This window comes from Hyperolius riggenbachi, chromosome 12 (assembly GCF_040937935.1).
Source record: "Hyperolius riggenbachi isolate aHypRig1 chromosome 12, aHypRig1.pri, whole genome shotgun sequence".
Taxonomy (NCBI): domain Eukaryota; kingdom Metazoa; phylum Chordata; class Amphibia; order Anura; family Hyperoliidae; genus Hyperolius; species Hyperolius riggenbachi.
Genome location: NC_090657.1, coordinates 48,444,162 through 48,457,425, shown reverse-complemented (window position 1 = coordinate 48,457,425; position 13,264 = coordinate 48,444,162). Strand labels below are relative to the sequence as shown.

General features: G+C 41.4%; 1 protein-coding gene across 1 annotated transcript in view; it reads left to right on the top strand.

Annotated features, from left to right (window-relative positions):
* Positions 1-13,264, top strand: part of LOC137541664 (NXPE family member 2-like) — a 59,009-nt gene that overhangs the window by 36,079 nt on the left and 9,666 nt on the right. Inside the window, exons 3-4 of the mRNA XM_068263067.1 lie at positions 3,564-3,625; positions 12,953-13,171. Coding sequence (XP_068119168.1) covers positions 3,564-3,625; positions 12,953-13,171 — 281 coding nt within the window. The remainder of the gene's footprint in view (positions 1-3,563; positions 3,626-12,952; positions 13,172-13,264) is intronic.

Below are 13,264 nucleotides of genomic sequence, written 5' to 3'. Positions count from 1 at the left end.
GGTGGCCTGCCTCTGCCTTTTGTTTTGTCCATATTGGGGGGGATGAAGTGAAAGGTATGTACTGACTTGACTAATACAATGTGCAGCCACACAGGTGCAGTTAACAGGTATGCATGGAGTGGTATATCACACTGCATGCACTCACATAGGTAGGTGTGTATATCACACTGCATGCACTCACGTAGGTAGGTGGGTGCACTGAACACAACAGGTAGATATATGCAGTGATGGGGTGGGTGCACTCAACACAAAAGGTAGGTATATGCAGTGGTGAGGTGGGTTCACTGAACACAACAGGTAGGTATATGCAGTGATGAGGTGGGTTCACTGAACACAACAGGTAGGTATATGCAGTACTCGGTATTACAATGTGCACCTGTCACACTGAATGTGCTGGGCCTGGCTGGCAGTGGCACACACACAGTATGAATTAGCAAGGCTGTCTATGCAACAAAAACACAAGTGTCAGTGGGACACACAGAAAAAAAAATAGATCACAAGAACAAGATTAGCTTTCAAAAGAGCTGTTGTGGGGTGCTATTTTAGCAATAAGAATCAGCAAGGAGCAAGCTAACAAGCCTACAAGAGCCTAACTAATCTTTCCCTATGAGAGAGTCTGATGCAGCTGTCCCAGTGCTGTCTGCCTTTTATAAGGGGGGAGTGGCTCCAGGAGGGAGTGTAGCCTGGTTGGCTACAATGTGCCTGCTGACTGTGATGTAGAGGGTCAAAGTTGACCTTAATGGTGCACTATGGGGGCGAACCGACCTTCCGGAAAAGTTCGCCTTAGATGGCGAACGCGAACCACCGGAAGTTGGCCGGGAACTGTATGCCGGCGAACCGTTCGGGCCATCTCTAATGGCCACCTTACCTGTAATGAGAGCTAATGCATGAGATAAACAAATAAGGAGACATATTTCATGAGAAAAATAGATGAGGAGAGACAAATCATGAGTTAGATCAGTTAAGGAGAGATACATCTTGAGATAAATTGGATAAGGAGAGATAAATTATAAGTTAAGTAATTTAAGGAAAGCTAAATTGTGAGTTAATAAGTAAGGTAAGTTATTTCAACAGAATAGCTTTGTGAAGCAGCCCAATAGATAGTGAGAACTTAAAATAGAGATATCAACAGCATATATCAGCAGCTGTATGGGAATCCCCTGGTCTGTGCCAAGGCTTCTGTGTTTGCTGTGGTCCTGCTGTAAACTGTGAAAGTACCCACAGATCCAGTAAACAAATAAATAGCAATAAAAAAACAACGGAGCCACCTTACTTGAGCAGCACTATTTGGTTCCTTGCTCTGGTGAGCAGCAGGTATACCATAGCAACAAACACAATAAATGTAAGTAGCTGATTGATCAGTGCAATTCAAAACTTGCACGAGTACCCAAGGTGGACACATTAACTAGAACAACATAAAGGAGATCCCTGGGTCATTCTTTTGCGTGGTAAACTGGATGCAGCAAAAAAACACCTTGGACCCTCTAGGTGCAATTTACCCACATTGGCATAAAATGCCTTTTAAACAAACAACCAGCAATCAAGAAAATACTAAAAATAATTTTGGGAGAATATGAAAATGATCTCCTAATGCTGGGAATACACGGGTCGGTTTAAAGCCGTTTAGATGGCTCGATTGATAATTTCCGAGATATCCGATCTTCCGCCCAATCATTTCCGCGCTCGATTCTGAACGGGAGACAATGGAAAAAGATAAGAAAAACGAGCAAAAGATAGGAGAATTGCCAACAGAATTGAGCGCAAACAGCGATTGGGCGCGGAATCGAGCACCAAAATCAAGCCGTGTATTCCCAGCATAAGGCCTGGAACCCACTACAAATCGCTATCGCTAATCGCATTTGCTAGCATTCTGTATGAGCATTTTGTAAGCGATTTCATGAGCGTTTTCTGGCGATTTAGGTAGCGATTTTAAAAAGTGTAAGTGTTTTGCTAGCAATTGTGTAGCGATTAGCTTTTTTTATTCTGATTGGTGCTTTCAATTAATTTTAATTTGCTTACAGTGTGCAGTCAATCGCTCTGTGCAGGTATTGATGAGCGATTACGCCAGCGTTTATATATACTTTACGTTGCAGAAAGGCTAACGCTAATCGCTAATGCTAAACGCGAAAAATGCTGCATGTCCTGCATTTTGTGATTTGCTAATCACAATCGCTCCAGTGGAATTTGGCCCATCCATTAACATTAGCAACATTAGCTGAGCATTTAGGGAAATGGCTGGCGGTTTGAATCTCTCCCTAAACACTCACAAAATTACTCTAGTGGGTTTGAGCCCTAAGAGATAACTAATTTCACATTGGCCCTGGAGTACTATTGTACTTGTAAAGTTAAATGAGGATACTGCTATAACTTTGCTACGTGTTACCACTTTCTACCAGTTTCTGTGCTACCAATTTCTGAAAATCCACATGACCTAATTTTCCCATGATGCAGCAGGATCTTATGACTCTTTGGGCCCCATCCAATACACTAAAGGCTCATATGCAATTAACTTTTTTTCTCCTCAATTTTCTCCTGGGTGATATTTTCACATCCTTTAACCACTTTCCGACCGCGCCACCCCGATGGGCGTGGCCACATTGACAGCCCCAGGAAATCCTAGCACCAATTGGCGTAAAGTCCTGGGGCTCTGTTTTGCAGGAGAGTGCGCTCAGGATGCGCGCGCATCTCCTGCTTGGGGGGCAGAGCTCCGCCCCGCCTTCAGTCTCTGAGCGGTTATTACCGCTCGGGAGACTGTTAGACGACGTGATCGCCGTCTATTTACATGGTGCAGCGCTGCACTGGGGACAGCCGTGTGACATGGCTGTCCCCCTGGGGGACAAGAGAGCGATCGGCTCTCATAGGCAGCAGCCTATGACAGCCGATCGCCATAATTGGCTGGCTGTGGGGAGGGAGGGACTTTAATTAAATAAAGTTTTTTTTTAAAGAAAAGCACTAACAATAATATTTGTAAAAAAATATAAACATGGGGGGAGTGATCAGACCCCACCAACAGAGAGCTCTGTTGGTGGGGAGAAAAGGGGGGGGGGGTCACTTGTGTGCTGTGTTGTGCGGCCCTGCAGCTTCGCCTTAAAGCTGCAGTGGCCAATTTTACTAAAAATGGCCTGGTCACTAGGGGGGGGGTTTAGCCCTGCAGTCCTCAAGAGGTTAAATATTATAAATACTAATTTGAAGGCACCAACAAGTGAGAAATATTTAGAATAATCCTGACTTTTCACCTACTTTTTGGTACTGTTGAAAAGTCCTAGGAGAAAACTTAGGAGAAAAAGTAAATTGGATTTGGACCTCTGCCTTGTTGAGGGCTGTCAAAATATAAATGATTAAATGAGGCATTTTTGGTCCCACTCACCACACAGATTGTGTACATAGGACTGCTTAAGGGTATTTGCCGCTAACACCACTAGGGATTATAGGAAGCTTGAAATTGTAGGCAACAGGAAGTTTGCTTAGTAGGAAACTGCATATCGACAATTTTAAATTAAATGAATAGTTAAGGTAATTTTCTATATATATATATATTTTTTTTTTATTATGCAATGTTTCAGGTCTAACATCGCAGTAGAAATTTGTAAAACAGTTGGAGGACTTGATGTATTCAAATGTTCAAGTAAGTCTGCAGTTTTGTTATTTGTATTCGTTTTATATTTTGTCAGGAAATGTGAAAGAATCCTCCAGTGCCGGATAATGTAAAGCAGAAGTGTTAACATACGACTATCATACTGTATGTTTATTTGCATTTGTCACTTACAACTTTTACCTACCTTTTCCCCAGTTATCAGTATTTTGCATGGTGAAGGTCAACTCCTGTGCAATAGGCATAATTTGCATGCAGTGAGCTACTCCTCACCTAGAAAAGGATATGGCCTTTTGAGCTATATACAATGAGGTGATAAGAAGCTCATAATGTGCAAACTTTTTATCACCTCACATTACTTAAAATGTACCACCAGCAAATTCAATTGCCGGCTTCTCCTGAGCAATGTCGGAGCATTACGAGCATAAGTTTAGCAAGGCTCTTGTACAGTATCTTAAACAATTCCAAGCAATGGGGAGCAAGGTATTTGTGCCGTAGAGTATTACAGCACTGCTGCCTTGCTACCATGGGAGACGTACATGCACCCGTCTCTGCCACTTAACGTCCAACGATAGAATCACCAGCGTAGTATGACTACAGAGGCACCAAAAGGATAAAAATATCTAAAAAGTTTAAAACACGAGGAGGGAGTGGTGGACTTACCTCCTCCAAGCAGACACAAAAATTGCCAATGTGTTTGTCAAATAGAACAAATGTAATCACATACTCCAGGGGACAATGCAACGCATTTCGCAGGTTTGGTCCCACTTTATTAGACAACAACAATGGAGTAATAGCTGTAAACAGAGAAAATTAGCTCATAACCCATGTGTAATTATACAATCATTAATTATAAACTATATAAACTTAAAAATATTAAACATTCGCGAATATAGGTAATAAGGTATTAAACAGGGGGGTTGTTAAAGAGTTTGAGTATGGGTACTATTAATGGGGATAATGTTAGCATACAAGGAATGTATTGTATATGCAACAACTACTGTATGACTAGTATACTGCATGGCCACTAGATGGCAGTGTTACTTTTATGTGTGTTCCTGTTCTTGCTGTGTCATAGTGATAAAATGAAAGGTTCTGTGCTCCTTGGTTCCTGAGCAGAGTTCAGTGTAACACAGACTAGTCTGCCTGTCCTTTGTGTAGCCTAAGAAGTTATATCCATCAGGTTATGGGCCCAGGTCATGCTACAGAAATCCAGCACATGCTGCAGAAGCCCAGGATATAACAAGCTACAGCAATTGCAGGAGACAGCACCAGAAAGACAAACAGCAGAAATGGCTGCCAGCATCCCCTCAGCAAAGTTCTCCATTGCAAATCTATCAAATCAGAACTACCAGTCCTGGAAATTCAAGATGAAAATGCTGCTTATAAGAGAAGGTACGTGGAAATGTATAGATGAACCCAGACCTGAACAGGCCACAGAGGAGTGGTTAGACAGAGATCAGAAAGCTCAGAGCACAATCTCTCTATGCATAGATGATGATCAAATCATACATATTTTTAACTGTAAGACTGCTAAAGAAATGTGGGAAGGACTACAGAAAGTGCATGAGAGAGTCAATCTCAGCAATAAACTGTATTTCATCAGAAGGCTTTATCAGACCAAGCTACGGAAAGACCAGGAAATGCAGGACTATATAAGACAGACCTTAGAAAAGGTGGAGAGACTGAGAGGGATTGGTGAAGATATAAAGGACTTCCATGTGGCAGCATTATTGTTAAGTGGACTTCCTGAAAGTTATGAGGCACTTGTCACAGCACTAGATGCACGTCCAGATGATGAACTAACACTGGAATATGTAAAAGGCAAGCTTGTGGATGAATACAAGCGTAAAGCAGAAAGTATGAGTCATGCAGGTGTATGTTCAGAGACTGCTTTAAAGGTAAAGTACAAAAGTAATGTGCAGCTAGAAAAACGGGAATGCTTTGTGTGCAAAAAACCAGGACACCTAAAGGAAGATTGTAGAATCTGGAAAGCTAGAATGCAAAAACAGAGTGGATTGCAACAAGCTAAGAATGTCACAGAAACAAAGGAGTTTGCATTTGGATCCAAAAATGGTGTCACCTCATTGCAAGCATGATGGACTCAGGTGCCACTAGTCACATAACAAATGACAGACATTTCTTCACTCAGCTTGGTGAAAGCAAAACAGAAAGGATAACTACAGCTAATGGACAATTCACGTATTCAGTGGGAATAGGAGATGGCTTTCTATACTGTCCTATCTCTCCACATGTCACTAGAAAGAGCCATATGAGAAATGTTCTGTATGTGCCAGACCTTGACAGCAATCTTTTGTCAGTAAAGAAGCTCACTGACCAAGGCAATGTAGTCACATTTCAGGGTGACAGTTGTGTTATCACAAAAGGGGATTGCTTACTTGCAAAGGCTAAAATCACAGATGAACTATATAGGCTGAACTGCAGTGAAATGGTTAAAACAGCCAAAGAAGCTAAGCATTCAGACTGCATCCACACGTGGCACAGACGCCTCGGGCACAGAAGTCCTGATACAATAAAGAAAATAGGTGAGTATACCTATGCAAGTGGTATTCAGATCAATCCATGTGATCAAACGCTGATCTGCACCAGCTGTATTAAAGGAAAAATGACAAGGAAACCTTTTCCTTGTCATTTTTCCTTTAAGGCACAGCACTGAAACGGCATTAGTCCGAGTAATGAATGATCTACTTACTGCAAGGGACAAGGGTGATTGCTCAATTTTGATTCTTCTTGACTTGTCTGCAGCATTTGATACTGTGGATCATGAAATACTAATCCAGCGACTGAAGAATTACTGTGGCCTAAGGGGTACTGTTCTTAGCTGGTTTCAGACCTTCCTATCTGGCAGGACACAGCAAGTATGTCTGGGCACACACTACTCTAATCCAGTGCCACTTCCCTATGGAGTTCCACAGGGTTCTGTACTATCACCATTACTCTTTGCAGTCTACATGCTCCCACTGGGCAAAATAATCCAGAACTATGGCCTAGGATACCATTGTTATGCAGATGACACACAACTGTATCTGTCCTTCAAGCCTGGCACCCAAGACCCATCAGCATCCATAAATGCGTGTCTAGTGGATTTACAAAATTGGATGAACACCAGCTGGCTGAGGCTGAACTCTGACGAAACAGAGGTGTTGGTGGTAGGTGGTCCACACATAATGGATAAAGTTCAAAACGCTCAGCACCTCAAACTAGCAATTAGGGGAGATACTGTACAGTATAAAGACTCTGTGTGAAACCTTGGGGTGATCCTGGATGGAAATCTAAAACTCAAACAGCAGATATCAGCTGTCGTCAAGTCTTCCTTCTTCCATCTAAGAAATATAGCGAAAATCAAACACCTTATCCCAGCTGAAGACCTACCTGTCCTGGTTCACGCATTTGTATCCTCCCGCCTAGACTACTGCAACGCCCTGTTCATCGGATCTACAGATAAGGCTCTGCGCCCCTTACAGCTAGTACAGAATGCTGCAGCCAGACTCCTAGCCAATGCCCCCCGCAGCTCACACATCACCCCAGTACTGCAAACTCTTCACTGGTTGCCAATAAAATGGAGAATTAATTTTAAGATCTCCCTACTGACATTCAAGGCTCTACACCACATGGGACCCAAATACATAGCGGATCTATTGGAACTTTATGCCCCTCCACGCACCCTCCGCTCTGCCAACAAGATGAAGCTGGTTATTCCCAGGATACACTTAACATTTGGTGCTCGGGCCTTTTCCTATGCAGCTCCTACTCTATGGAACTCACGTCCACAATCAGTACGAGAGGCTCCCTCTCTGGACAGCTTTAAAAAAAGGCTAAAAACTCACCTCTTTTCCCTAGCCTTTGAGACTGCATAATGCAGGGTCACAGCGCTTTGAGTCCCCAGGGAGAAAAGCGCTATACAAATATTATTGTTATTGTTATTGTTTTCCCAAGCAGACCAGCAGCAAAGCTCAGAAAACTCTGGACTTGATTCATTCAGATCTTTGTGGTCCAATGAAAATTTTAACTCCAGGAGAGAAAAAGTACTTCCTGACTTTCATTGATGAATACTCCAGATACACTACAGTATTTCTACTTCACAATAAGGAAGAAGTGCCAGGGAAATTAGAAGAGTATCTCGCTCAACTAAGTATTACATTTGGCAGGATGCCCAAAGTACTACGAACAGATAATGGCTCAGAATATACAAGTGGTAAAACGCAAGCCATTCTGAGGAAACATGGAATCTTGTTCCAGACGACTGTTCCATATAACCCAGAGCAAAATGGAGTTGCAGAGAGAATGAACCGCACGCTGTGCGAGAGTGGGAGGAGCATGCTCTTTGATGCTGATATGCCAACCACATACTGGGGAGAAGCTATCATGACGGCATGTTACCTTCAAAATTGTTTGTTAGGAAAAGCAACAACAAAAACTCCATATGAACTGTGGAACAAAAAGAAACCAGATTTAAGACATATCAAATTTTTTGGAAGCAAAGCCTATGTACACATTCCAAAAGAAAAACGTACAAAATGGGATGCGTGTGCAGAAGAAGGAATACTTGTGGGGTACAGTGAATCACAAAAAGGATACAGAATTTTACATCAAGACACAAATAAGATAACAGTCAGCAGAAGTGTGATTATTGATGAAAGTTCTGTGTGTGTAAAGTTTGAACAGCCGACTCAAACTATCCAAACTGAGGAAGAATCAACATCTGTCACTCAAGAAAATAAAGAAAATGACACAGAAATAGAAATTATTACGGAAAAATCAGAAAACTGAAACAGAGACGCCTTCAATCAGAAGATCAAGCAGAACAAGAGCAGGAAAGACATGCAGGAGCTGTCAATGCATGAGAAGCAAAATGTGGAATAAAGCTGCTGATGAGGAGATGACATCACTCAATGATCTCCAGACAAGGACTCTTTCAGAGCTACCTCAAGGTAAACAGGCCAAAGGAACAAGTACACCTATGGATACAGCCTATCCAAAGTTAGAAGGAGAAGATGATCCTCTCACATCTAATGAACATTACAGACAAGCAGTGGGGGCACTTTTCTACATTGCAACCGCTACACGTCCAGACATTGCAGCTGCCATGTCTCTTCTTTGTAGACGAGTTGATGAACCATGTGAAAGAGACTGGATTGTAACTAAAAATAGATTTGAGGAACTCAGATCAGAAATGGGACTGACATAGATAGTAGTTGTTGAGTGGGGGGTGTTAGCATACAAGGAATGTATTGTATATGCAACAACTACAGTATGACTAGTATACTGCATGGCCACTAGATGGCAGTGTTACTTTTATGTGTGTTCCTGTTCTTGCTGTGTCATAGTGATAAAATAAAAGGTTCTGTTCTCGTTGGTGCCTGAGCAGAGTTCAGTGTAACACAGACTAGTCTGCCTGTCCTTTGTGTAGCCTAAAGCTGGCCACTAATGGTCCAATTTGTAGTGAAAAATCGTTTGAGCAATCTGAAATTCTGATCGGATTGGTTGTAAATAATCTCCATTGGTGGACACAATCGATTATGAACGAGTGAAAAAAATGTCGCCAGAATGAATTTTCGTCGAACGAAAATTTGGATTTTCTTGGTGGTCGTGATAGATAGGAAGCAATGATCGGTTAGTTGATGGTGTAGTGAACGATTTTTCGTCCGATCAGAATTTCTGATCGCTCGAACGATTTTTCGCTAGAAATTGGACCGTTAGTGGCCACCTTAAGAAGTTATATCCATCAGATAAAGACAGTGGAAAAGGTAATTGTGAGCAGTGATGAGCGAAACTGCTAATATCGTTTTCCCACACAAACATAAACCTGCAAAACTCTGCACAAAGTATTTGAAATGCCACCCTGGATTAACGAGCTTGTTGGACTGTGTCATGTGGCTACTAAAGGACATAGTGCATTAGCATTGGGAGGGACCATCATGAGAAGTTCTGACAGCAGTAACAGTATGCATCTTTGTATTACCTTATTTTGGCCATAAGATAGAAATATATGCAGTTGCAACTTGCAGGATTGTGATGTGAGTGAGGCCTTGGTGTGCGCGGGGAAGGGGGGGGCACAAAGAATCCCCTGATGCTAATTAGCCGAGTGGATTTGCATGGGCTTTATGTCGGGTGATCCACACTTGGCAGATACTTGAGCTAGTATTGATGCAATATAAAATACAAAAATCATAATTTTTACTGCGTGTTTTTAAGGGTAAGTTTTTATAGGGGTCCTTTTGTATGTCTGAATGATTTATACAACAAAAATAAAGACATTTTGGTAGCATAAGCAGCTGTAGGGGGTTATATCTGTTACAGGGAGTACTACAATAAGGTTACACCTAAGCAGCTTCTCTATTTGAGTGTAATTGCATCTTGGAAAGGAAGGCCACTCGCATCAATATTCAAAAGAAAAATAAGTAAGGTGAAAGAGAAAAGCTTTGTGAATCAACCCCTTTTTATTCCTTTAAGTATTCCATGAAAATAAATCTCTGGTTGCTGTTGTGTAATTTTAGGCAGTTACTGCATTTGATGCCATATCAATCCCTGCCATGTACTGATGAGGGCTAAAAGTCCAAAACAGGCGGTCTACATGTGGGGTTGGTGTGGCTGTGTAATATTTAAAGCTATAGGCTTGCTATACACCAGCGGTTCTGGATGCTTGCTTGGCTTACAGAGGCGAAAAGGGGCATACGGAATCGGCGCCGGAGACTTGGGTGCAGGATACATTCGGTATATGGCTGATCCTGCTGCTGCACAAGTTCCCGGCCATGTTAAAAACTATTCTCCCGCCAGGCCGCCATGGATAATGGGGAATGAAATAATTCAGCTTCCGGCAATTGCTATAGGCCGAATTATAGTGTTTTAAAAGTAACTTCAGCTCCGTCTTCTAACGGCGCCGGAGTTACTCCCTGTGCGCCGCTAAAGCCGTAATTCTGCTGTGCCCAAGTCCCCTGCACTGGAATAGCAGTGTTCGCGAAAAGGCATAATTTGCATATTCATTAGTGGTGCATTGTGGGTAACCACAAATGTTCACTTATAGCTGAATTATTGCAAATCTCCTTCTGTTTTAAGAAGGCAAATTTCACCAAGCATTGCTTATTAGTAGGAGGGCTTTTCAGTCTTTTTTACCCCCCTATACATTCTTAGTGGTTTGGGTCACCCCAAGCTGCTTGGTTACTCTGTTGCATTTAAAGAGAAACCGTAAACAAGGATTGCACTTTATCCCAATCAGTAGCTGGTACCCCCTTTCCCATGAGAAATCTTTTCCTTTTCTCAAACGGATCATTAGCTCTGTATTACTGATATTGTGGTGAAACCCCTCCTACAGTGTGGTGTCAGCACCAGGTTCCTGACATCACACTGTGGGAGAATTGTTGCTGTGTCAGTAACCAATTCAGCCGCGCGAACGTGAGCTTCACGTCCGCAGTGGCAGGTGCTAGAGCCGCAGGGACGCGCTAGTCACGTCCCTGCAGCTTGGGGGTTTTGCAGGTGATCGTGTGGGCAGATGCCCGCAATCGCGCTGCTGCAGCTAGCAGGGGGGATTGGCTGCAGGGGACAAAAGTCATTCATAATCTCCCCGCCGCCACTGTGATCGGAGGCTTCCGATGGAAGCCTGCATCGCTTCCACTTCCACATTGTATCCTATGTAACTATATATATATATATATATATATATATATATATATATATATATATATATGTTTGTTAAAAAAAATTATAATTTGTAACATAAATGAGAACAGCAGAAGCTGCTCATTATGGTGCAAAAAGTGAGAATGTAAGCTATTTTTTTCTGGGAAAGCATAAGAACCAGTTTTAGAAACAACTATAGTTTTAGAAACGATTGTTTGTTAAATAATGGGTTATTGTAATTGATAAATTTGGTATGGAAATGAAAGTTAAAGATAACAAGCGATATATTTGTTTTATATTTTCATGGTGCCCTTTTACAAATGATATAATTGTTTTATATCAAAGCAGCGCCTTTTTTATACACCTAGCGCCAACAAAGAAAAGATTTGCATTTATGTGAATGAGGCGCGATTTTTTTATATGTGCTATCATTATGGTTACTGGATATTTAAATCACAAGCAAGCAAGCAAGATAATACAAAAAAAATGTGATAGTACTTATTTCACTTACTTTTTGGTACTTTTTCAATTGCAATAAGCTGGAAAAATTATCCCGTAGGTGAAAGTACAGGAGAAAAAGTTAATTGAATAAGTCCCCTTGGCCCATAAGCAATTCACTTTTTTACCTTCGTTTTCTCCTAGGAGATAATTTTTCATCTTCTGTTTCTAATAACTTTTTATCACTTTGCAATGGAAAAAGTACCAAAAAGTAGGTGTAAAGGTACTAATAATTACTTTAAGTATTTGTTTGCTTACTGGCAAGTTTAAAAATATCACCTAGGAGAAAACGTAGGTGAAAAAGTGAATTGCATATGGGCCCTTAGGCCATTTAAAATTAGCTTTCTCTCCTAGGAGATAATTTTTCATTTTCTATTTAAAATGATTTTTCAGCACTTTACAATTGAAAATGAATCAACAAGTAGATGAAAAGGTACCATAGAAATTATTTTGAATATTTTCCTGCTTGCTGGTGGTTTAAAAGGCATTTAGTTGACAAGTTGTGAAAATATCACCTAGGAGAAAACTCAGGAGAAAAAATGAATTGCATATGGGCCCTTGACCCATACGCAATTGTCTTTTTCTCCTGATTTATCTCCTTGGAGATAATTTTATTATTCTGTTTATAATAACTTTTAAGCATTTTACAACTGAAAAAGTACCCAAAACTTGGTTAAAAAGTTCTATCAAAATTATTTAGAGTTTTTTCTTGTTTGCTGGTGGCTTAAAATGCATTTTATTTCAAATTGTGAAAATATCACCAAGGAGGAAACTCAGGAGAAAAGGTGAATTGCATATGGCCCCTTGTCTCTTAAAGGACTACTGTAGGGGGGAAAAGAATTGAACTTACCCGGGGCTTCTAATGGCCCCCGCAGACGTCCTGTGCCCGTGCACCCACTCACCAATGCTCCGGGTCCACTTCTGGAATTTCCAACTTTAAAGTCGGAAAACCACTGTGCTTGTGTGGCCGTATCCTCGCTCCCGCTGATGTCACCAGGAGCGTAATGTGCATGCACAGACCACACTGGGCCTGCGCAATACACTCTTGGTGGTGTCAGCGGGAGCGAGGGCACCGCTGCGCAGGGGAAGTGGTTTTCCAACTTTAAAGTCACAATTTCTGGAAGTAAATTCTTTCCCCTCCTTTAAAGTTTACAGTTTTATTTTTAGATGCATCAAATGATTTAAAGACACCCAATAAAAACTCGTAACCAAATTATTTTTCAGAAACGTTTATGAATGTGACTTCAAAGTGTAAAACTGGGACGTCCCCCCCTTTTCCTGGTGGCTATTTTCTGAAGAATCAGTGGTTCCCCCTACACTGCAACCTGTCTTCATTTCAGCCTTTGAATAACATCCAGACATGCTTGGCTGGCAAAATGATATATTTAATGGGGGATTCAACTTTGCGTCAATGGATAGAATTCTTTCCAAAGCTCTTAAAAGGTAAATGTCACACTTAAAGTGGTTCACCAAGAAAATTATAAACATTATTTTTTTAATCTTTTTAACTCAATGCATTTTAGCGCATGAGCTTCT